At 49.2% G+C, this 21,842-nt stretch overlaps 1 protein-coding gene across 1 annotated transcript in view; it reads left to right on the top strand.

Annotated features, from left to right (window-relative positions):
- The window catches only part of SLC17A5 (solute carrier family 17 member 5), a 34,543-nt gene extending 16,111 nt beyond the window's left edge, over positions 1–18,432 (top strand). The window contains exons 6-11 of the mRNA XM_064164212.1: positions 1,158–1,276; positions 3,279–3,437; positions 4,496–4,628; positions 6,552–6,699; positions 15,993–16,083; positions 18,165–18,432. Of these exons, the coding sequence (XP_064020282.1) occupies positions 1,158–1,276; positions 3,279–3,437; positions 4,496–4,628; positions 6,552–6,699; positions 15,993–16,083; positions 18,165–18,302 (788 nt within the window). The 3' untranslated portion in view covers positions 18,303–18,432. The remainder of the gene's footprint in view (positions 1–1,157; positions 1,277–3,278; positions 3,438–4,495; positions 4,629–6,551; positions 6,700–15,992; positions 16,084–18,164) is intronic.
- The last annotated feature ends 3,410 nt before the right edge of the window (positions 18,433–21,842 follow it).

Here is a 21,842-nt window from a genome sequence, read left to right as displayed (position 1 = left end):
CCAGAGACTGGTGGTGAATGGTGCCACATCCAGCTGGCAGCTGTCACTAGTGGTGTGCCCCAAGGATCAGTGCTGGGCACAGTCCTGTTCAACATCTTTATTGATGATCTGGAGCAGGGGATTGAGTCCAGCATCACTAAGTTTGCAGATGGCACCAAGCTAGGAGCAGGTGTGGAGCTGTTGGAGGGTAGGAGAGCCCTGCAGAGGGACCTGGCCAGGCTGGATGGGTGGGCAGAGGCTAATGGGATGAGACTGAACAAGGCCAAGTGCAGGGTTCTGCACTTTGGCCACAACAACCCCAAGCAGCACTACAGGCTGGGGACAGAGTGGCTGAGAGCAGCCAGGCAGAGAGGGAGCTGGGGGTGCTGGGAGAGAGGAGCTGCAGAGGAGGCAGCAGTGCCCAGGTGGGCAGCAGAGCCAATGGCATCCTGGGCTGGCTCAGGAGCAGTGTGGGCAGCAGGACAAGGGAGGTTCTTCTGCCCCTGTGCTCAGCACTGCTCAGGCCACACCTTGAGTGCTGTGTCCAGTTCTGGGCTCCTCCATTGCAGAGAGATGTTGAGGTGCTGGAAGTGTCCACAGGAGGGCGCCAAAGCTGGGGAGGGGCCTGGAGCAGAGCCCTGTGAGGAGAGGCTGAGGGAGCTGGGGGGGTGCAGCCTGCAGCAGAGGAGGCTCAGGGCAGAGCTCATTGCTGTCTGCAACTCCCTGGAGGGAGGCTGTAGCCAGGTGGGGTTGGGCTCTGCTGCCAGGCACCCAGCAATGGAATGAGGGGACACAGCCTCAAGCTGTGCCAGGGGAGGTCTAGGCTGGATGTTGTTAGGAAGTTGTTGTCAGAGAGAGTGATTGGCATTGGAATGGGCTGCCCAGGGAGGTGGTGGAGTCACCATCCCTGGAGGTGTTCAAGCAAAGCCTGGCTGGGGCACTTAGTGCCATGGTCTGTTTGACTGGATAGGGCTGGGTGCTAGGTTGGGCTGACTGAGCTTGAAGGTCTCTTCCAACCTGGTTGCTTCTGTGATTGTACTGTGTGTAAGCAGATAAAAAAATATTCATTAAAACAGTATTAAGAGTATCTGGAAAGAACTTCCAGAGGTTTATCCACTTGGTATAATTGCTTAATGCTTTTTATTTCTGTCTTTTCACCTACCTTTTCCCAACAACAGGTGCACTTGGTGTAGTGTGGTTCTTCTTCTGGATGTGGTTGGTTAGTGATACTCCAGAGAGCCACAGGAGCATTTCACATGCTGAAAGAGAATATATCCTCTCTTCTCTAAAAGATCAGGTACAGCACCTTGGGATCATCCTGCTTTGGTAAAAACACAACTTGATGATCATGGAATCATGGGATGAGGTGACCTTCATGTGGCCTTCCAGTAGAAAGGGGCCTCCAAAAAAGCTGGGGAGGGACTTTTTAGGCTGTCAGGGAGTGCCAGGACTGGGGGGAATGGAGTAAAGCTGGAGGTGGGGAGAGTCAGCCTGGCTGTGAGGAGGAAGTTGTTGAGCATGAGAGTGGTGAGAGGCTGGAATGGGTTGCCCAGGGAGGTAGTCGAGGCATCATCCCTGGAGGTGTTTAAGGCCAGGCTGGCTGAGGCTGTGTGCAGCCTGCTCTAGGGTAGGGTGTCCCTGGGTATGGCAGGGGGTTTGGAATTGGTCCCTTCCAACCCTGACTGATTCTATGACTTGGGGTTAGATTCAGACCACCCTCAGGAGGGGTTAACTCTTTACACAGGGACATCCCCAATTAGATGAGTTTGCTCAGAGCCCCATCAGGCCTGACAGTGAAGAACTCAGGTGTGAGGCCTCAAGTACCTCCCTGGGCAGCCTGGTCCAGTGTTCCACCAGCTTCCTGCTAAATAACTTGTTCCTAACATCCAATCTAAATCTGCTTTTCTCTAGTTTGAAAGACTTTGCTCCTCCTCCTATCCCTGCAGGCCTTTGCAGTCCCTTTGCAAACAGTCCCTCTGCAGCCTTCTTGTAGGCTCCTTTCAGACACTGGAAAGCCACTTACTAGGTCTCTCCAGAGCCTTCTCTTGCCTAGGCTGAACACCCTCAGTTCCCTCAGCCTGTCCTTGTGGGAGAGGTGCTTCAGCCCTCTGATCATTTCCATGGCCTTCCTCTGGACCTGCTCTGTCAGGTTTGTATCCTTCTTGTGCTCCATAGCTGGACACAGCACTCCAGGTGAGGTCTCACCAGAGCAGAGCAGAGTGGCAGACTCCCCTCTCTCCACCTGCTGGCTTCTTTTGGTGCAGCTCAGGAAGCCTTTGGCCTCCTGGCCTGCAAGTGCACCTTGTTCTTTCAGGTCCAGCTTCTCATGCACCAGCACTCCCAAGTCCTTTACTGCAGGATCTTAAAGGTCTTTTCCAAACCAAACAATTCTATGATTCCATAGACCATAAATATTGTCCTTAGCATCACACTCTGTTGATGCCTGGAGAAAAACTTCCTTCATTTGAGATAGAGGCAGAAGCTGTAGTTATTTTTCTTGTTGATGAGTGTCTCACTTCTAGTTCAAATTTCCCAGAGACTCAAATATAGTTAATAGAACCAATAACAATTTATAGGATGCCTTTCCCTCTCCCCCCACTTTTTCCAAAGAAAAGGAATTAGATGTAGAGAGGGAAAAGGTTAAAACACACTCAAATAAATAAGCCTCACTTTGATCTGGAAGTTAAAAGAGAAAACTTTAACAATAAATAAAAGGTATTTGAGGTAGGGGAGTTACAAGCAGGTATAGGGAAGAGAAGACAAGGTACAAAATACATCTGTGCAAGCAGGTTGATGGCAGTGGTTTTGTCCACCTCTTGCACTGATGGCCACATGGTACCACAAAGAGCAGCAGGAACAGGAAGGTGGTGCTGGCAGGGAGGGAGGCAGGGCAAGAGACAATGAGACAGGCAGTTCCTCTGTTTACAGAGGGCTAGAGAGGAGTGGGAGTGGGCTAACCACTACACCTGGAGTAAGGTTTGGACTCACCCCAGGGGAGGAGTCAGGAGGACATGGGGTCAGGGTCAAGACCTCTCCCCCAGGAGGGTTAATCCTTTACAGTGACACAAGGGGATTGGATTCGTTACAAAATGGGATAGGAGTTGGTTGGATGTGCAATAGCAAACATCAGAGCAGTGACATGAGCTGAGCTCAGCAATTGATTCTTTGCTGGACTGAGGCTTATTTTGTCCCCTTCAGAATGAATGAGCAGCTTGGACTGGGATAGGAGCAAACCCACTGTAGTTAGTAAATGTTCATATCAGTGTCCTGCTGACTCTTTCTCTCCCCTTTTTCTCTAGCTTTCTACACAGAAAGCTGTTCCCTGGAGCCCCATCCTGCAGTCCCTCCCACTCTGGGCTATTGTTGTGGCACACTTCTCTTACAACTGGACTTTCTATACACTCCTCACACTCTTGCCCACGTACATGAAGGAGATCCTGCGGTTTGATGCACAGGAGGTGAGAGAAGTGAAAGCACTGTCACTTTTTCTCTGAATCAAAGAGGTAAATAACAGAGCTGTAATAGGAGAACCTGCTTAAAAACCTTGGAATGGAAATGTAGAGCTGGGAAAGGGTAAAATCAATCTCCATAGTTAAGTGGATGCATCAAAAATGTTGCCTGCTCTGGAATTGCCATTTTGTTTTTACACAGAATCGTAGAGGCTGGAAAAGACCTCAGAGATCACCGAGTCCAGCCTGTGACCTACCACCACCACATCAGCTAAACCATGGCACCAAGTGCCACAGCCAAGCTTTATTCTGAAAGACCTCCAGGGATGGTGACTCCACCACCTCCTTGGGCAGTCCATTCCAGTGTCTAATTCCCCTTTCCATCATGAAGTGCAAGAGAAGAGGAGGCTCAGGGGTGACCTCATTGCTGTCTACAACTACCTGAAGGGAGGCTGTAGCCACGTGGGGGTTGGCCTCTTCTCCCAGACAACCAGAGAACAAGGGGACACAGTCTCAAGTTGTGCCAGAGGAGGTACAGGCTGGATGTTAGGAGGAAGCTGTTGTCAGAGAGAGTGATTGGCATTGGAATGGGCTGCCCAGGGAGGTGGTGGAGTCACCGTCGCTGGAGGTGTTCAAGTCCAGTGACAGGACAAGAGGAAATGGTTCCAAGCTACACCAAGGGAGGTTTAGGATGGATATTGGGAAATATTTCTTCACTGGAAGGATTTTCAAACATTGGAATGGTCTGCCCAGGGCAGTGAGGGTGTTCAAGCAGTGTGTGAAGCTGGTGCTTGGCAACATGGTTTAGCATTGACTCTTCAGTGCTGGGTTGGAGGTTGAACTGGGATGAGCTTGGAAGCCTCTTCCAACCAGATGGATTCTGTGTTAACTTCAATCTGCTTGGATTTTTCCCTCCCTATGTTTCTCTCCCTGGATAACACCAGCAACATGTATTTGAATGAATCATTTTGACACCTCTGACCCAATTGCTGTTAATTTTTTTTTAGCACAATGAATTATTTTATCAATGTTTTAACTGTGAGGTGGTTTTTTTTATCTCCTAACAGAATGGTTTTTTATCTGCTCTACCCTATTTTGGATGCTGGCTGTGTATAATTCTGTCTGGGCAAATTGCTGACCATCTACGAGAGAAACAGAACTTGTCAACTGTTTGTGTTCGGAAGTGTTTTACCCTGATAGGTAGGTCCAAGTGTCAGCTCTCTTTGGAACACCTCAGAGATACTATGTGGGGGAAATGAAAGGTTTGGGAGAGCTGTGTGACATTCTGCTGGGGGATTAAGCAGCATGCTGCATGGCTTGGGAGCAGCTGGAGCACCTCTCCTATGAAGACAGGCTGAGAGAATTGGGGTGGTTCAGTTTGGAGAAGAAAAGGCTCCAAGGAGACCTTCTTGTGGTCTTCAGTGTCTGAAGTAGGCTAGCAGAAAGCTGGGGAGGGACATTTTAGGGTGATAGGTAGTGATAGGACTGTGGGGGATGGATCCAAGCTAGAGGAGGGGAGATTTAGGTTAGGCGTTAGGAAGAAGTTCTTCACCATGGAGGTGGTGAGAACAGTGGAACCACCATGGAGGTGGTGGAAGCCTCATCCCTGGGCAACCTGATACAGTAGAAAGTGTCTCTGCCCATGGCAGGGGAGTTAGAATTAGACCTTTGAGATCCCTTCCAGCCCTGACAATTCTATGATTCTATGATTTTTGACTGGCTAGGGCTGGGTGCTAGGTTGGACTGGATGATCTTGGAGGTCTCTTCCAACCTGACAATTCTATGATTCTATGCTAAGAGTAAACCCTTTATTCTTCCATTTAAAAGAGTAGAACTACTGGATAAGAGAATGATAAGAGATTGCTGAAAGCTTTTCTTTTTTAAGGCAAAATACATCATTCTTAAAGGCAAACTGATGATGGTGGTGCTGGCTGATCCTTTAAAATGGTGATAATTGCTTGACAAAATGATACCATGTGAGTGGCCTTTTCAAACAGAGATGGGATATTGTTCTGCAGTCAGAATGGTAGGGGTTGGAAAGGACCTCCAGAGATCGAGCCTAACCCTTCTGCTAGAGCAGAATCACCTACAGCAAATCGTATAGGATCATAGAATCAGTCAGGGTCAGAAGGCACCACAAGGATCATCTAGGTCCAACCCCCCTGCCATGGCCAGGGACACCCTACCCTAGATCAGGAAATCACACAGAAGTGCATCCAGATGGGTCTTCAAAGTCTCTAGAGGAGACTCCACAGCCTCTCTGGGCAGCCTGTTCCAGACTCCAGCACCCTCACGGTAAAGAAGCTTTTCCCCATGTTGAGACTGAACTTCTGTGTTCCAGTTTGTATCCCTTGCCCCTTGTCCTATCACAGGATAGCAGTGAAAAGAGACTGGCTCCATCTTCTTGACACCCACTCTTCAGGTATTTTATAAGCATTGATAAGATTGCCTCTCAGGCTGCTCTTCTCCTGATTAAACAGCCTAGGGTCTCTCAGCCTTTCCTCACAAGACAGATGTTCCAGTCCCTTCATCATCCTCATAAGCCATTGCTGAACACCCTCTAAAGAATTCGTGTCTCTCTTGAACTGAGGAGCACACAAGTGGCTTATTAATGTTTATAAACACCTAAAGAGTGTGTGTCAAGAAGATGAAGCCAGTCTCTTTTCAGTGGTGCCCTGTGATAGGGCAAGGGGCAATGGATGCAAACCAGAACACAGGAAGTTCCATCTCAACGTGAAGGAAAACTTAATTGCTGTGAGGGTGCTGGAGCCCTGGAACAGGCTGCCCAGAGAGGCTGTGGAGTCTCCTCTGGAGACTTTCAAAGCCAGCCTGGATGTCTTCCTGTGTGATCTGCCCTGGGTGATCCTGCTTTGGCAGGGAAATTGGACTCGAGCTTTTGAGGTCCCTTCCAATCCCTACCATTTTATGTTTTCCTGAGGCAGAAACAGGTTTGCAACCCATCTGCTCTTCCTTCCAGGCCCAGTGTAATGCCTGCAGTGCAATACTGGATTCTATGCACTAGGTGGTGGTGGAAGTCGTATGGAAAATGTATGCACAGCTTAGAGCCTCTTCCTACCTCCTGCAAGGAGTCACTCCACTGATTCTAAGATTTCTGTCTTGAAGGAATGATTGGACCTGCAGTGTTCTTGGTGGCAGCTGGGTTCATAGGCTGCAACTATGAGCTGGCTGTTGCATTTGTGACCATATCAACAACACTAGGAGGATTCTGTACATCTGGCTACAGCATCAACCATCTGGACATAGCACCTTCGTAAGTACTGCTGAACCTCTGCTTGGTGCATGTGACACAGCCACGACCACTTTGGAGGGGTTGTCTGTGTGCTGCTAGGTGCCTGAAGGTTTTGCAATGGACCATTGCAATGGCCTGGAGTGTAAACACTGACAGTGACTCAGGTTTACAGTGTTAAGCACTGTACTTGCAGACAGTGCAAGTCTGGCAGAGGGGTGTGAGATGCACAACAGTTTAGACTAATTCCAGTTTTGATCCTGTAGTAATGACTCCTAGAATCCCTGTAATTATATTTACTAGTTTTTTGTCCTATTAGATTCATGATATTAATGGGACAATGGTTTTGGAACAGCACAATTGACCTTTAAAGGTCACCTAGTCAAATTTCCCTACAGTAAGCAGGGACATCTCCAGCTAGATCAGGTTGCTCAGAGCCCCATCAAGCCTAACCTTGAATGTCTCCAGGGATGGGGCAGCCACCCCCTTCCTGGGCAATCTGTGCCAGTGTTTCACCACCCTCAAGTAAAGAACTTCCTAATGTCCAATCTAAATCCATCCTTCTGTACCTGTATGGTTGGGTGCTAGGTTGGACTGGATGATCTTGTAGGTCTCTTCCAACCTGGTTGATTCTATGATTCTACTTTAAAACCACTTTCCCTTGTCCTGTCACTGCAAGTCCCTCCCCAGTCTTCCTTTAGGCCACCTTCAGGTACTGGAAGGTCACTATAAGGTGTCACACAGAATCAGAGAGTTATTGAGGCTGGATAAGATTCTGTGTCCCCAGACCCTTCTCTTTTTTAAGGCTGAGCAACAAGAAGAGACTTCAATGTCTCAGTGTTTTAAATTTTTCCATCAGAGCTCTCACCCTTTAGCAGGATTGTTGCCATATTTAAGCACTGTGATAGAGACAAATTCTTCGTGTTGGAAAACCATTCATAGACTCCACCAGGTTGGAAGAGAGCTCCAAGCTCATCCAGCCCAACCTAGCACCCAGCCCTGCCCAATCATCCAGACCATGGCACTAAGTGCCCCAGCCAGGCTTGGCTTCAACACCTCCAGCCACACAGACTCCACCACCTCCCTGGGCAGCCCATTCCAATGCCAATCACTCTCTCTGACAACAACTTCCTCCTCACATCCAGCCTAGACCTCCCCTGCCACAACAGACTCCTTGGTCTGTTGCTGGGTGCCTGGCAGAAGAGCCCAACCCCACCTGGCTACAGCCTCCCTTCAGGAAGCTGCAGGCAGCAATGAGCTCTGCCCTGAGCCTCCTCTGCTGCAGGCTGCACACCCCCAGCTCCCTCAGCCTCTCCTCACAGGGCTCTGCTCCAGGCCCCTCCCCAGCCTTGCTGCCCTTCTCTGGACACCTTCCAGCACCTCAACATCTCTCTTGAATTGAGTGGACCAGAACTGGACACAGGACTCAAGGTGTGGCCTGAGCAGTGCTGAGTTCAGGGCAGAGTAACCTCTCTTGTCCTTCCCTAACACATCTTTAAAGGGAGCCCGCAGCAGCTGGAGTCCAACCTTAAACATTTCAGCTGAGAAACTAATGCTGGATCCAATGAGATTAATTGAGGTTTGGCTGATTTATTGCTGCCTTTGTGTGCCTCTTCAAACTAATAAGTTCTGGTCTACAAAAATGGTGTTACTCAGTGGAGCTGTGCTTTGAAGGTATGAACGATGCTGCTCAATGCTCTGCAAATGAGATCCTGAGGATCTGAAATCAAGCATGTGGTATGCACATACATTCTTGTCCCATGTTTTAATTTCCTGCCTGTAGGATAGCTTTCACACTGTCCCCTCCAGCTCTCAGGAGTGCTGTGAAAATAAACTAATATTGTGAAGAGTTTTGCTGGAAAGCTTCTGGGATGATTAAAATTCTGCTTGCAGCAGCTGCGTAGCATGCAGAAGAGAAGGCCTGGGTCCATGCACTGAGCAAGTGCAGTGAAGCAAAATAGTAAATGGTGCTCATTAAAAGTGAGGAAAATTCATCTTGTCCAAGGAGTGCAACAACAGAACTGTCACAGGAGCGAGGGGGAAGCCACACAACTGCAGCGTGTGCCTCTGTGAGGCATAGACACAAGGGATTCTTGTGACCAGCAGGGCAAGGGAGGAGATTCTTCCCCTCTGCTCTGCTCTCATGAGACCCCACCTGGAGCACTGCTACCAGTTCTGGTGCCCACAGCATAAGAAGGACATGGAACTGTTGGGGCAGGTCCAGGGGAGGCCATGAAGATGATCAGAGGGCTGGAGAACCTCCCCTATCAGAACAGGTTGAGTGACTTAGAATCATAGAACCATAGAATGGTTTAGGTTGGAAGAGACCTCAAAGCTCACCTAGTTCCAACCCCCTGCCATAGGCAGGGACACCTCCCACCAGAGTTGGGGATGTTGAGCCTGGAGAAGAGAAGGCTCTGGAGAGACCTCTCCTTCTCTGGATGTATTTCTGTATGACATGCACTAGATTCTGTGGTCCTGCTCTGGCAGGGAGGTTGGACTGGATGATCAGTGTCTGGATGTGTTCCTCTGTGATCTGTGTTAGATGGTATTGTCCTACTCTGGCAGAGGGGTTGGACTGGATGGTCAGTATCTGGATGTGTTCCTCTGTGATCTGTGTTAGATGGTATTGTCCTACTCTGGCAGAGGGGTTGGACTGGATGGTCAGTGTCTGGATGTGTTCCTCTGTGATCTGTGTTAGATGGTATTGTCCTACTCTGGCAGGGAGGTTGGACTGGATGGTCAGTGTCTGGATGTGTTCCTCTGTGATCTGTGTTAGATGGTATTGTCCTACTCTGGCAGGGAGGTTGGACTGGATGGTCAGTGTCTGGATGTGTTCCTCTGTGATCTGTGTTAGATGGTATTGTCCTACTCTGGCAGGGAGGTTGGACTCGATGATCTCCTTGGGTCCCTTCCAACCCCTACCATCCTGTGATCTGTGATCAGTGGAGGTCCCTTCCAACCCCTACCATCCTGTGATGCTGTGATCCTGTGACCTTCAAGCTGCTTCCCTCAAGAAGGGCCTACAAGAAAACTGGGGAGGGACTTTTTACAAGGGCTTGGAGTGATAGGATGAGAGGGAATGGATTGAAGCTTGAGGAGGGCAGATTTAGGCTGGATGTTAGGAAGAAATCCTTTCCAGTGAGGCTGGTGAGACACTGGCACAGATTGCCCAGGGAGGTTGTGGATGTCCTCTCCCTGGAGGTGTTCAAAGCCAGGCTGGATGAGACCTTGAGCAACCTGGACTAGAGGAAGGTGTCCCTGCCTATGGCAAGGGGGTTGGATCTAAATGACCTTTAAGGTCCCTTCCAATCCAAACCATCCTGATTCACAGTTTCAAGAAAGTGCTTGATAGAGTTGTAGAAACCTGCAAATAGGATCTGCAGGAGGGAAATTCTGTGAAGCATTTTCCCAGAGGTCAATGTTTTCATTTAATTTCATTTCTCACTTTGCTCAGTTCTTATTTATTTGCTGAAATGCCTTATAATAACCAGAAGCTGTTCAAGGCAGTTTCAGAATGCACTTAAAGGCCTGGTTTGATGGATGGAAAGTGTGCAGACCAGGATAGCACAAGGGCCTCTTGTTGCTACTAAAACCTGCATTGTAGCAAAGAAATAATGATTGTATTGACAGGGGAAAGAAATGAATGATGCTGAGGGGAAACCCAATGTTTGTTATGTGTTTTGGGAGAGTCTAACATGTACTTATTATGCCATCAGTGTCTTGAATTGGGTGGGGAGGATGGGAAGGAGACAAGATGACTCTTGTGGGGAGGACATGTTTTATTCTGGCTCTTTACATCCATGTGTTGCCTTGAGTGCAAATTTTAGTGATGCTGTTTCAATAGGCCCTGCTGGAGTCAGTCCAGAGGAGGCTACAGAGGTGCTCAGAGGGCTCTGCTATGCGGACAGGCTGAGAGAGTTGGGGCTCTGCAGCCTGCAGAAGGGAAGGCTTCCAGGAGACCTTACAGTGGCCTTTCAGTATCTGAAGGGGACCTACAGGAGGGCTGGGGAGGGACTATTGACAAGGTCTTGTAATGACAGGATGAGGAGGAATGGGTTTAAACTGGCAGAGAGGAGATTGAAACTGGATGATAGGCAGAAGTTGTTTGCAGTGAGGGTGGTGAGACACTGGCACAGGTTGCCAAGGGAGGTTGTGGCTGCACCCTCCATGGAGGTGTTCAAGGCCAGGTTGGATGAGACCTTGAGCAACCTGTTCTAGAGGGAGGTGTCTCTGCTTATGGCAGAGAGTTGGAACTGGTTGGTCCTTGAGGTCCCTTCAACCTAAACCATTCTGTGATTCTATGACCATGGCCATGAGAACCTGACCATAGAATCATAGAATCCACCAGGTTGGAAGAGACCTCCAAGATCATCCACTCCAACCTAGCACCCAGCCCTGGCCAATCAACCAGACCATGGCACCAAGTGCCTCATCCAGGCTTTGCTTCAACACCTCCAGGGACAGCAACTGCACCACCTCCCTGGGCAGCCCATTCCAATGCCAATCACTCTCTCTGACAACAACTTCCTCCTAACATCCAGCCTAGACCTCCCCTGCCACAACTTGAGACTGTGTCCCCTTGTTCTATTGCTGGTTGCCTGGCAGAAGATCCCAACCCCACCTGGCTACAGCCTCCCTTCAGGTAGTTGTAGACAGCAATGAGCTCTGCCCTGAGCCTCCTCTTCTCCAGGCTGCACACCCCCAGCTCACTCTGTCTGCCAAGAACTTCCTCCTAACACCCAGCCTAGACCTCCCAAGACTTTTCAGTCCTGCTCTGCACATGTGCCACTTTTTTTTGCCTCCCCATTTCAACCAGGAGGCTTCACCGTGCTGAGGGAGTGGCAGACCCATTATCTGCATCAGCCAGCGAGCCTTATCAAGGCTGCAGCTCAGAAACACTGGGCATAACCAGAGGCATATGCCCACAGCCATGGCTGACTGCCAGAGCTCTCTGGAGACCAGAGAAACTTTTAAATGATGTTTTAGTATTGAAAATGTGTGTGTGTGTGTGTGTGTGTGTTGGCAGAAGCCTTGGCACTTCAACGGGCTGCAGACAAAATGTGGTTTGTTCTCCTCCTAGGCTTTGAATGGAGTTCTTGCTGTGTTGTGCTTATCTGCCTGAGGGAAGCTTTCACACTTTCACACTCAGCTTCATAAAGCTCCTATTAATTTGTGAGCAGTTTCTGAGATAAGGAGACCATGTGCTCTGTTTCTAAGAAATGAGGATTGTTTAGTGTTTTAATGCTGGAGCTCAGTCTAAAGTGCTTTAAGAGGGCATCTAGTGACTGCCAAGGGGAAAAATTCAGCTAGGAGGTTAGGTCAAAGAATCATAGAATGGTTTAGGTAGGAAGGGACCTCAAAGATCAGCCAGTTCCAACCCCCCTGCCACAGGCAGGGGCACCTCACAATAGATCAGCTTGCTTGGAGCCACGTCCAGACTGGCCTTAAAGACTTCCAGGGAGGGAGCATCCACAGCCTCCCTGGGCAACCTGTTCAAGTGTCTCACCACTCTCTTGGTAAAGAACTTCTTAACATCCACTCTGAATCTACTCACTTCTAGCTTTGCTCCATCCCCCCCAGACCTGTCACTACCTGACACCCTATAAAGTCCCTCCCCAGCTTTCTTGTAGCCCACTTCAGATACTGCAAGGCCACAGTAAGGTCTCCTTGGAGCCTTCTCTTCTCCAGACTGGTAGATACTGACAGCTGCATAGGTTTAGCTCTGAGCTGCAGCATCACCTTTGAAATCACTAAGGTGAAGGCTTAAGTCCTCCAAGCATCCTCCTGGCCCTTCTCTGGACACACTCCAGCATCTCCACATCCCTCTTGTAATGGCAGCTCCAGAACTGGATGCAGTACTCCAGGCGGAGTCTCAGCAGAACACAGCAGAGGGGGAGAATCACCTCCCTGGCCCTGCTGGCCACACTTCTGCTGCTGTAGCCCAGGCTCTAGTTGGCTTTCTGGGCTGCAAGTGCACACTGCTGGCTCCTGTTGAGCTTCAACTCCACCAGCACCCCCAAGTCCCTCTCCTCAGGGCTGCTCTTCAGCCCCTCACTGCCCAGCATGGAGTTGTGCTTGGGATTGCCTCAACCCAGCTGCATGACCTTGCACTTGGTCTTGTTGAACCTCCTGAGGTTGGCTTGTGCCCACTTCTGCAGCCTGTCCAGGTCCCTCTGGATAGATCCCTGCCCTCCAGCCTGTCTGCTGCACCACACAGCTTGATGCCATCAGCAAACTTTCTGAGGCTGCACTCAGTACCTCTGTCCATGGCACCCACAAAGATGTTGAACAAGACTGGTCTCAGGACTCATCCCTGAGGGACTCTGCTTGTCACAGGCCTGCACTTGGCCACGGAGCCATTGGCAGCCACTCTTTGGGTGCAGCCATCAAGGCAGTTCTTTATCCCTCTCGTGGTGCACCCATCAAACCCATCTGTCACCAGCCTGGAGACCAGGATGTGGTGTGGGACAGTGTCAAAGGCCCTGCTCAGGTCCAAGTCAATGCCATCAGCTGCTCGCCCCTCATCTATGAATGCTGTGACCTGTTCATAGAAGGCCACCAGGTTTGTCAGCAGGATGTGCCCTTGGTGCAGCCATGCTGATTGTAGCCCATCACCTCTTCACTATTCTGTTTCAGTAGTGCCTCCAGCAGGATCTGCTCCATGATCTTACTGGGCACAGAGGTGAGACTGAGGTTGAGTAGAACTTCAAGCTCTCCTTTGCTCTTCAGTGCCTCCCACAAGTCTGCTCTTGTGGTGCAGCTTCAAACACGATCTTGTGGTTATTGCATCACTGCTGAGGGAGAGCTCTTTGATTGCCTGGAGATGAGGTGCTGACACTGGGCTGTGAAGCAGGCTGCCAGCTTCTCCCAGCAGCTTTTTATGGCCGCTGGTGCATACTGCACGCACCTGTGTCTGGTGGAGCAACACCTTCATGGAGCAGCACACCTCAGAAGGGAGCTGCAGGAGTGGCAGCCTGCAGAACTGGTTCAGTCAGACACCTTTTCCCATTAGCCTGGCCCCACAGAAAGCTGAAGGGAAGGACAGACTGCATCACCCTCAACTCAGGTCCAAGGAACTTGTGCTTTTTGGGATGGAAGAACTACTGCAGTTGGAGAAGACCTCTAAGGTTAGTCCAGCCCTCAGCCTAACAGCAATCATAGAGTCATAGAATGGGTTAGGTTGGAAGGGATCTTAAAGATCATCCAATTCCCTGCAGGGACACCTTCCACTAGAACAGGTCGCTCAAGGCCTCATCCAGCCTGGTCCTGAACACCTCCAGGGAGGTTGTGGAGCACAGAATCACAGAGTCAACTGTCTTTAGGGAGTTAATTAGAGTCATAGAATGGGTTAGGTTGGAAGGGATCTTAAAGATCATCCAGTTCCAACTCCCTGCAGGGACACCTTCCACTAGCACAGGTTGCTCAAGGCCTCATCCAACCTGGTCCTGAACACCTCTAGGGAGGGAGCAGCCACAGCCTCCCTGGGCAACCTGTGCCAGTGTCTCACCACCCTCCCTGCAAACAATTTCTTCCTAACATCCATTTTCAGTCTCTGCCACTTCAAACCCATTCCTCCTCATCCTGTCATTACAAGACCTTGTCAATAGTCCCTCCCCAGCCCTCCTGTAGCCCCCTCCAGATACTGGAAGACCACTGTAAGGTCTCCTTGAAGCCTTCTGAGGTCAGATCCTTTCCTCCTGAAGCAATGCAGAACTCATACATACATAGAATCATTTTGTTTGGAAAAGCCCTCCAGGATCATTGAGTCCAACCATCAACCCAACCCCACCGTGGCTATTACTCCATGCCCCAAAGTGCCATGGCCACACGTTCCTTCAGCACCTCCAGGGATGGTGACTCCATCACCTCCCTGAGCAGCCTGTTCCAGTGCCTGGCCACTCTTGCAGGGAAGAATGTTTTTCCTAATATCCAACCTAAACCTCCCCTGCTGGAATTTCAGACCATTCCCTCTTGTTCCATCACCTGGCACTAGGGACATGAGACCAGCTCCCACCTCCGTTCAGGCAGTTGTAGAGAGAGCAATGAGGTCTCAGTTTATTCTTCTCCAGGTGGAACAAGGCCAGTTCCCTCAGCTGTTCCTCATAACACCTGTTCTCTAGACCTTTTAGTGTGGGGATGTCCATCCACACTGGTGACACTGCCTTCTTGGCAGGCACCTTCTAGTAAAGATCCCTGAACCAACTCTGCCTGTTGCCAAAGAGCAGCCTGGCACACTCCCTATTGTCTTCCTCCTTCGAGGCATATGCTGCCTCTTTTCTGACTTCTCCAATGGATCCATTCCAAACTGTTTGACTGTGGATTAGCAAAGGGGATGTGGGTTTGACTCATGGATCCTGAGCAAAGACACAAGTAAAGTTAAACTCCATAACTAGATGTATAAAACTGTGTGCACTTCTGGAGCCCCCAACACAAGAAGGACATGGAACTGTTGGAGTGAGCCCAGAGAAGGCCACCAAGATGCTCAGAGGGCTGCAGCAGCTCTGCTATGAGGACAGGCTACAAGAGTTGGGGCTCTGCAGCCTGGAGAAGAGGAGGAGACTTTGGAGTGGCCTTCCAGTATCTAAAGTGGGCTACAGGAGGGCTGGGCAGGAACTATTGATAAGGCTTTGTAATGACAGGAGGAGGAAGAGCAATGGGTTTGAAGTGGCAGAGGGGAGATTGAAACTGGATGTTAGGAAGAAGTTGTTTGCAGTGAGGGTGGTGAGACACTGGCACAGGTTGCCCAGGGAGGTTGTGGAGCACGGAAGCACCCAATGTGATCCAAGTTCTTTCCAGTGAGGGTGTTGAGACACTGGAACAGGCTGCCCAGGGAGGTTGTGGAGCACAGAAGCACAGAATCTTTGATCACATTCTGTGCTTCTGTGCTCCATAACCTCCCTGGAGGCATTCAAGGCCAGGTTGGATGAGACCTTGAGTGACCTGTTCTAGTAGGAGGTGTCCCTGCCTATGGCAGGGAGTTGTAACTGGCTGATCCTTGAGGTCCCTTCCAACCTAAACCATACTATGAAATCATTGAGGTTGGAAAGGACCTTTAAGGTCATGACATCCAACTGCTCACCCAGCAACTGCCAAGTCCAACACTAAACCATGTCCCTAAAAATGCACAAAGCAGATTGCCATGAGCTGTTTCTAGAACAACAACCAAGGCATTCTTGCTGGAATATTGGACTATTTGTGTTTTAATTGCTCTGTGTGATCAAGATGAGGCTTGTGTGATCAGGGTAGGCAAAACTGTTTCCATGACTGATAAGCAGGATAAAGTTAACAAGCAGCATGAACCATTTCTCTTGCAGGTATGCTGGAATTCTCCTTGGAATCACAAATTCTTTTGCTACCATCCCAGGAATGGTGGGGCCAGTGATTGCCAAGAACCTCACTCACAATGTAAGTCCACTTAGAGTTTTGTTGGTTGTTATGTTTGTATCTGCACTGAAGGGTGATTGTATTCTCAGTGTGCAGCTGTTAAATGAGATCTGGGTTATAGGTTTAAGTCCTACTGTCCCATTGCTGTGAATGACTTTGTTTCTAGCTTGCAGTATAGGACCATAGACTGGTCTGGGGTTGGAAGGGACCTCCAAAGGTCATCTAGTCCAACCCTCCTGCAGCGAGCAAGGACATCCTCAACTAGGTCAGGTTGCTCAGAACCTTGTCCAGCCTGACCTTGAGTATCTCCAGGGATAGGGCCCCAGCTACCTTCCTGGGCAACCTGCTCCAGTGTTCCACCATCCTCATGGTGCATGTGATGGTTTGGGTCTTCCCTACCCCCCCATGCTTTGGAAATCACCCAGACTAGACTCAGCTGGCTCTGGAAATTGAATGAAGCTTACATTTACAGCTTAGCTCAATATACAAGCAGAGATTTACAGTATATATACAGCTAGATACAGAAATAGACAAGGTAAAAGGTAATGCAGAAACACAACAGCCCTCCCAGAAACCTGAGTCCCCAGGAGGGGCTCCCAACCACCCCTTCACCTTCCCCCTGCCCCTCTCAACCTTACCCCAGTCCCAAGGAAGAGTGGAGTGGGTTAGGAAGGGAGTTAGAAACCAAAGTGGATTATTCAGAGAAAGAGCAAAGAGGTTAGAGAGAGATGCAGCTCAGCCAGTTCCCCAGCAGAAGTGGTTATCTATGGTTTTATTTCTTCTTCTTGTATCTCTCAGCAAGCCTAGGAGTGCAGTAGATATCACCATTGGTTTCCCTTCACAGCCTGTCATCTAGTTCTTCTCACCAAAGCATTCTAGCCTGCTTCTAACTAGCACAGTGCAGAAGCTATTCCTAACATCCAATCTAAATCTGCTCTTCTCTAGTCTGAAGCAATTGCCCCTTGTCCTGTCACTGCAGGCCTTTGCAAACAGTCTCTCTCCATCCTTGTTGTAGCCTCCTTCAGGTACTAGCAGGCTGCTACTAGGTCTCCCCAGAGCCTTCTCTTCTCCAGGCTGAACAATCCCAGCTGCCTTCAGACCATTGTGGGATTGTATGATTCTGTGTTGAACATTCTGCATCTCAGAGATGAAAAACTGCTCCAGGCAGTCCAATGCAATTCTGATGGGACTGTCTGTGCCAGCTGTGTTATCACACTGAAGCTGACTCTAGTGATGATTTCATCTTCATGCTTCTAAAGCTTTTGTGTTGCTATGAAATCACACTGAATAGCATTTACATTTAAATTGTGAGACACAGCATTCAGTTTTAAAATCACCTTCTCTTGAGCAGGGAGCTGCAAAGTCATAGAATGGGTTAGGTTGGAAGGGACCATAGGCAGGGACACCTCCCACTAGAATAGGTCACTCAAGGCCTCATCCAACCTGGCCTTGAACACTTCCAGGGAGGTTGTGGAGCACAGAAGCACCCAATGTGATCAAAGATCACATTGGGTGCTTCTGTGCTCCACAACCTCCCTGGGCAACCTATGCCAGTGTCTCACCACCCTCACTGCAAATAACTTCTTCCCAACATCCAGTTTCAGTCTCCCCTCTGCCACTTCAAACCCATTCCTCCTTGTCCTGTCATTGCAAAACCTTGTCAATAGTCCTTCTCCAGACCTCCTGGAGCCCCTTTCAGATCCTGGAAGGCCACTCCAAGGTCTCCTGGAAGCCTTCTCTTCTCCAGGCTGCAGAGTCCCAACTCTCTCAGCCTGTCCTCATAGCAGGGCTGCGGCAGCCCTCTGAGCATCTTGGTGGCCTCCTCTGGACTGGCTCCAACAGTTCCATGTTCTTCTTGTGTTGGAGGCTCCAGAACTGCACACAGTACACTAGGTGGGGTCTGAGGAGAGCAGAGCCAAGGGACAGAATCCCCTCCCTTGCCCTGCTGCCCACACTACTCTCGCTGCAGCCCAGCACAGGGTTGCTGTCTGGGGTGCACACATGGAAGATGACTGCTTGTTTTGCACAGAATCACAGACTGTCAGGGGCTGGAAGCTGCTGTTGTGTTTGGTGTTGCCATTTCTGTTTCCTTCTTTTGGCAGAACACCGTGGGGGAATGGCAGACTGTCTTCTACATTGCTGCTTCTATTAACGTGTTCGGAGCCATCTTCTTCGCCTTGTTTGCGAGTGGAGAAGTTCAGGACTGGGCAGTCAGTGGCTATCACTTGCACAGAAACTGATGGAGGTGATGAAATCCCAAAGCTGTGCCAAATCCCAGCCTGCTGGGGTGATGTGACCCAGAAAAGTGCCTTTCCCTGCTGATGCCTAGGAGTCTTCAGAGCTTTTCAGTTAAAAGTGGTTTTATCTCTACTATCTTTTGTACTGTACTTCCTAACAAGAAACTACCTGGATTCAGTGGAAGAGTTTCATGCTAGGACTTGAGATCAACTACATGATCAGAGACAAGATTTTCAATGGGTGTGCTAGGCTCTCAATTCTTTGCCAGTTTTTAATTACTGTTTTCTCACTTAATGTGCAGGCAGATGTTTGTTGATACCAAAATGAGAGAAGGGGGGGAAGGGGAAGGGGAAAAAGCAAAGCAGTTACACAGCACCGTAAAGGAGAAATGGCATGCAAAGAGTTGTGCCCAAAATAGCCTTTTGATTTCCATAATGAGATGAGGTTGTTGGGGTTTGGTTTGGGTTTTTTTTTTGGCTATTTAAAAACCAATCTAGAAGAGCTGTAGTTTTCTGTACTCTTTTTTAATGCCTTTCTTTCTGTCAGTGTTCTGGTGGAAACTCTCACCTGGTTTTGCCCTTATTTCATGCACAAAGGTTTGAATGTACTAAGAATCCTTTCCTTTGGTTCATGGGTCCAGCTTCACGACTGCTCCAGAGCCACAAGGAAGTCCACTGTACCCTTGGGACTGACAGGATAAGCCACATGTGGCTGTTTTGTCTGCTGCAGGTGTTTTCAATGGGCCTTGTTTTCATTCAGCTGTGCAAAGCAGCAGCAGCAGTGCAGCTCTGTGGTTTAAGTCTAGGCAGAGTGCAAGAGTGAAGCAGAAATAGAATATCTGCTTACCCTAAAAATAACTTCTAATGTGACAGTTCATTGTTTGTCTCCAAACAACTCAGTTGGTTTGGTTTATTTTTCTTCTTGTGTGTAGATTTCTGTCAGCTAATCAGTGTAAATGCAATAAAGTAAGGCCAGGGTAGGGAACAATGAGGGGAACAGTAGTGTGCCCAGGTGGGCAGCAGAGCCAATGGCATCCTGGGCTGGCTCAGGAGCAGTGTGCGCAGCAGGACAAGGGAGGTTCTTCTGCCCCTGTGCTCAGCACTGCTCAGGCCACACCTTGAGTGCTGTGTCCAGTTCTGGGCTCCTCAATTCAGGAGAGATGTTGAGGTGCTGGAAGGTGTCCAAAGAAGGACACCAAGGCTGGGGAGGGGCCTGGAGCAGAGACCTGTGAGGAGAGGCTGAGGGAGCTGGGGGTGTGCAGCCTGCAGCAGAGGAGGCTCAGGGCAGAGCTCATTGCTGTCTACAACTACCTGAAGGGAGGCTGTAGCCAGGTGGGGTTGGGCTCTGCTGCCAGGCACCCAGCAACAGAAGGAGGGGACACAGCCTGGAGTTGTGGCAGGGGAGGTCTAGGCTGGATGTGAGGAGGAAGTTGTTGGCAGAGAGAGTGATTGGCATTGGAATGGGCTGCCCAGGGAGGTGGTGGAGTCACCATCCCTGGAGGTATTCAAGACAAGACTGGGTGAGGCACTTGGTGGCATGGTCTGGTTGATTGATTGGATTGGGCTGGGTGCTAGGTTGGGCTGGATGATCTTGGAGGTCTCTTCCAACCTGCTTGATTCTGTGATTCTTGGGTGGAGCTGGGTGCTAGGTTGGGATGGATGAGTTAGGAGGCCTCTTCCAACCTGCTTGGCTCTATGATTCTGTGATTCTATGAAATCAGTTCTCCAGAAGCTTTGTTTGTTAGTCTGGTAAAAGTAGAGTAAAGAAAAGAGCTCCTGCAGTAACAGGAGGAACAGATGTTGCTATCAACATAGAATCTGACACTCAAGCTCTTCCTGTGCACAGCACACAGTTGGATTAAGTGAAGCCTGTGGAAGCAGCAGCCTTGTTAAGAACAAATGGCCCAGTAGTGAGTGTTGTAATCACAAAGCAAAGGAGAATTCCTGTGCCAAAGATTCCTGAATTGGAGCATTTAAGGCCATTAAAAACAAAGGAAAGTCACTGGGCTCTGGGTTTTTCATTTCCCACCAGTGCAAAAGGAAATCCCAGTGGTAAAGTTACTCCAGAGGAGGAGCCTACCTTCCTTCATTTCTAGGAAATGGCATCTGCCTCTCCTGTTGAGCTTTTAAGAGCCATGGGCTTGTTGGGTGGGTTTTTCTGACCTTCCTTGGAGGGTCCCATTCTCTGATGGTGGAACTGTGCTTACCTCTTGTGTTTGTCTGCAGCATTTCCACACTAAACAAGTGTGGAGGTGAAATTGGTAGCTGTTCAGTGGGAGTATGTTTAAGGCTATCCTGTGTTGTCTTCAGTGTTTCCACAATAAACGGGTTCAGTGTTTACATCTGCAGCTGTTGTTGTAAATTGCTATCTCCCTGAAGTTGCAAATCATCCTGAGCAAGGCTGGTGACTGGAATATTGTCCTGGAAAATCATCTGCTTCAGAAGTTTCTTGTCTGGCTTTTGGAGGTGAGTAATATCTTCCACCTGACACTGTGTTAAAGGGAAACATTTCTTCTTTGTGTTTAGAGAAGTTCAGACTCTTTCAGTGGCCTGGGTTGAAAAGGAGAGGCAAAAATGTTCCAAACAAACAAACAGGAAAAAGAAAGTGGGTGTAGATTGAAATGGTTTATGCCTTTGCTTCTCTAGAGATCATCAGCAGGGCAACATATGGACAGGGTTGTTACTTTGCCTTCCCTGAAGATGAAAAGCAGCTTCCCCATCCCTGGAGACAAGCAAAGTGAGGCTTGACAGGGCTCTGGACAGCCTGATCTAGTGGAGGGCTTCCCTGGTGACTGCAGAGTGGGTTGGACTGGATGAGCTTCAGGCATCACTTCCAACCCAGATCATTCTATGATTCCCATGCTTCTAGTCTTTATGGTTCCTATGCATTTAGTCTTAATTCCTTGAAAACAGGGAATTGCAAGAAATCAAGGAATAGCAACACTGAAAAATAGATACTTGTGGGAATAGATGGAATAGAAGTAAATGTAGACATTCTCTGTATCACTGAAATGAACCTCAACTGGGTTATTGAAAACTCAATCAGTTTTAGGCACTTCAAGCAACTGAGCAGTCTAGAAACTTTTGACCACCCTCCTAGATTTTGTTTTCTCCTCATCTGATGCATCATTAACGCTCCCTGTGTCTACTGAGTAACTTCTAAGTGAGGTTGGAAAGTGGGACTGGAAGACAAAACAATTGCTCTAAATCCTTACATTATTGCTCAGGAGCAGACCACTGATAACTTTGGAGCACAGAATTATTTCCAGTTTTCAGAAGTATCAAAACATAGAAATGGGTTCTTGCTCTCACAGGATGTTAGGGGTTGGAAGGGACCTCTGGAGAGCTTCCAGTCTGACCCCCCTGCCAGAACAGCACCATAGAATCTAGCTCAGGTCACACAGACAGGGCTGGAAGGGCCCCAGAGAAGGAGACTCCACAACCTCTCTGGGCAGCCTGTGCCAGTGCTTTGTGATCCTCACAGTCCAGAAGTTCTTCCTCGTGTTGAGGTGGACTTTTCTGTGCTGCAGTTTCCATCCATTG

The sequence above is a fragment of the Pogoniulus pusillus genome, chromosome 25 (assembly GCF_015220805.1).
Source record: "Pogoniulus pusillus isolate bPogPus1 chromosome 25, bPogPus1.pri, whole genome shotgun sequence".
NCBI classification, from domain to species: Eukaryota; Metazoa; Chordata; class Aves; order Piciformes; family Lybiidae; genus Pogoniulus; species Pogoniulus pusillus.
Note: the sequence above shows the minus strand (reverse complement) of the source record. Positions and strands in the feature narration are given on the sequence as shown.